The sequence below is a fragment of the Triticum urartu genome, chromosome 6A, assembly GCF_056163025.1.
Source record: "Triticum urartu cultivar PI428250 chromosome 6A, HENAU_Tu73, whole genome shotgun sequence".
Lineage (NCBI taxonomy): Eukaryota > Viridiplantae > Streptophyta > Magnoliopsida > Poales > Poaceae > Triticum > Triticum urartu.
The window spans coordinates 54,463,690-54,464,561 of NC_141878.1; the positions used below are offsets into that span (position 1 = coordinate 54,463,690).

The following is an 872-nucleotide window of genomic DNA, read 5'->3' on the forward strand; positions in this document are numbered from 1 at the left end:
ATGGACAACATGCTACCCGAGATCCTCATCCGCGTTCCCCTGGATCCCTCCTCCCTCCCTCGCGCATCCCTCGCTTGCACGCGCTGGCGCCACCACGTCACCGACCCGGGATTTCGCCGCCGCTTCCGCCTCCACCACCGCCACAAGCCTCCCCTTCACGGCTTCTTCGACGGTTGCGGAAGCCTGGACTTCCTGCCGGCGCTGGATGCCCCCGATCGCGTCGCTCCCGAGTGCTTCTCCCTGAAGCTCGACGAGGGCGACATCGTTTGCAGGCCTCTCGGATGCCGCCACGGATTGGTGCTCATCATCGCCCCGAAGCATGTCCAGGTACTGGTGTGGGAACCCTTCACCAGCGAGCAACACCGCCTCGATGTTCCCCCGGGGCTCATGACTAATGGTTGGGATGAGCGCCTGATCAACGGGGCGGTGCTTCGCGTTGCCGCCAGGGACGCCAAGCACTTCCAGGTGGTCCTGGTGGCAGCAGACGACGTGGTAGAAAACCAACGAGCAGTGGCCTGCGTCTACTCGTCGAAGACCGGCGCATGGGAAAGGTTCATCACAACCTGTGTTTTGACTTTCGGTTTGTGAAATTTTTCACCCCAGATCGAGATGGCAGAATTTCCGCCATTTTCAGAAATTCCGGCCGAAATTTAACCAAAAATTGACTTAAGTTTGACCAAATTTTGACAAAAATACATTTTTTTCGCCGGAAGGTATTTTTCGCCCCTAGCCGAGATGGCCGAAATTCTGTCAAAATCCGTTTTCTCGGCCAAAATTCAAAGCATAGATCACAACACCCCTTCCAAACCATGATCATGCGAGCAGCTTATTTCCGAGGTTTTCCACAAGCATTTACATGGATCATGCTGTGT

General features: G+C 55.7%; 1 protein-coding gene across 1 annotated transcript; it reads left to right on the plus strand.

The window, feature by feature from the left end:
- LOC147963879 (uncharacterized) lies at window positions 1-588 on the plus strand. Its single transcript, XM_087529743.1, has one exon. It carries the CDS (start codon window positions 1-3, stop codon window positions 586-588), a length of 588 nt encoding a protein of 195 aa, XP_087385869.1.
- Window positions 589-872: the final 284 nt, after the last annotated feature.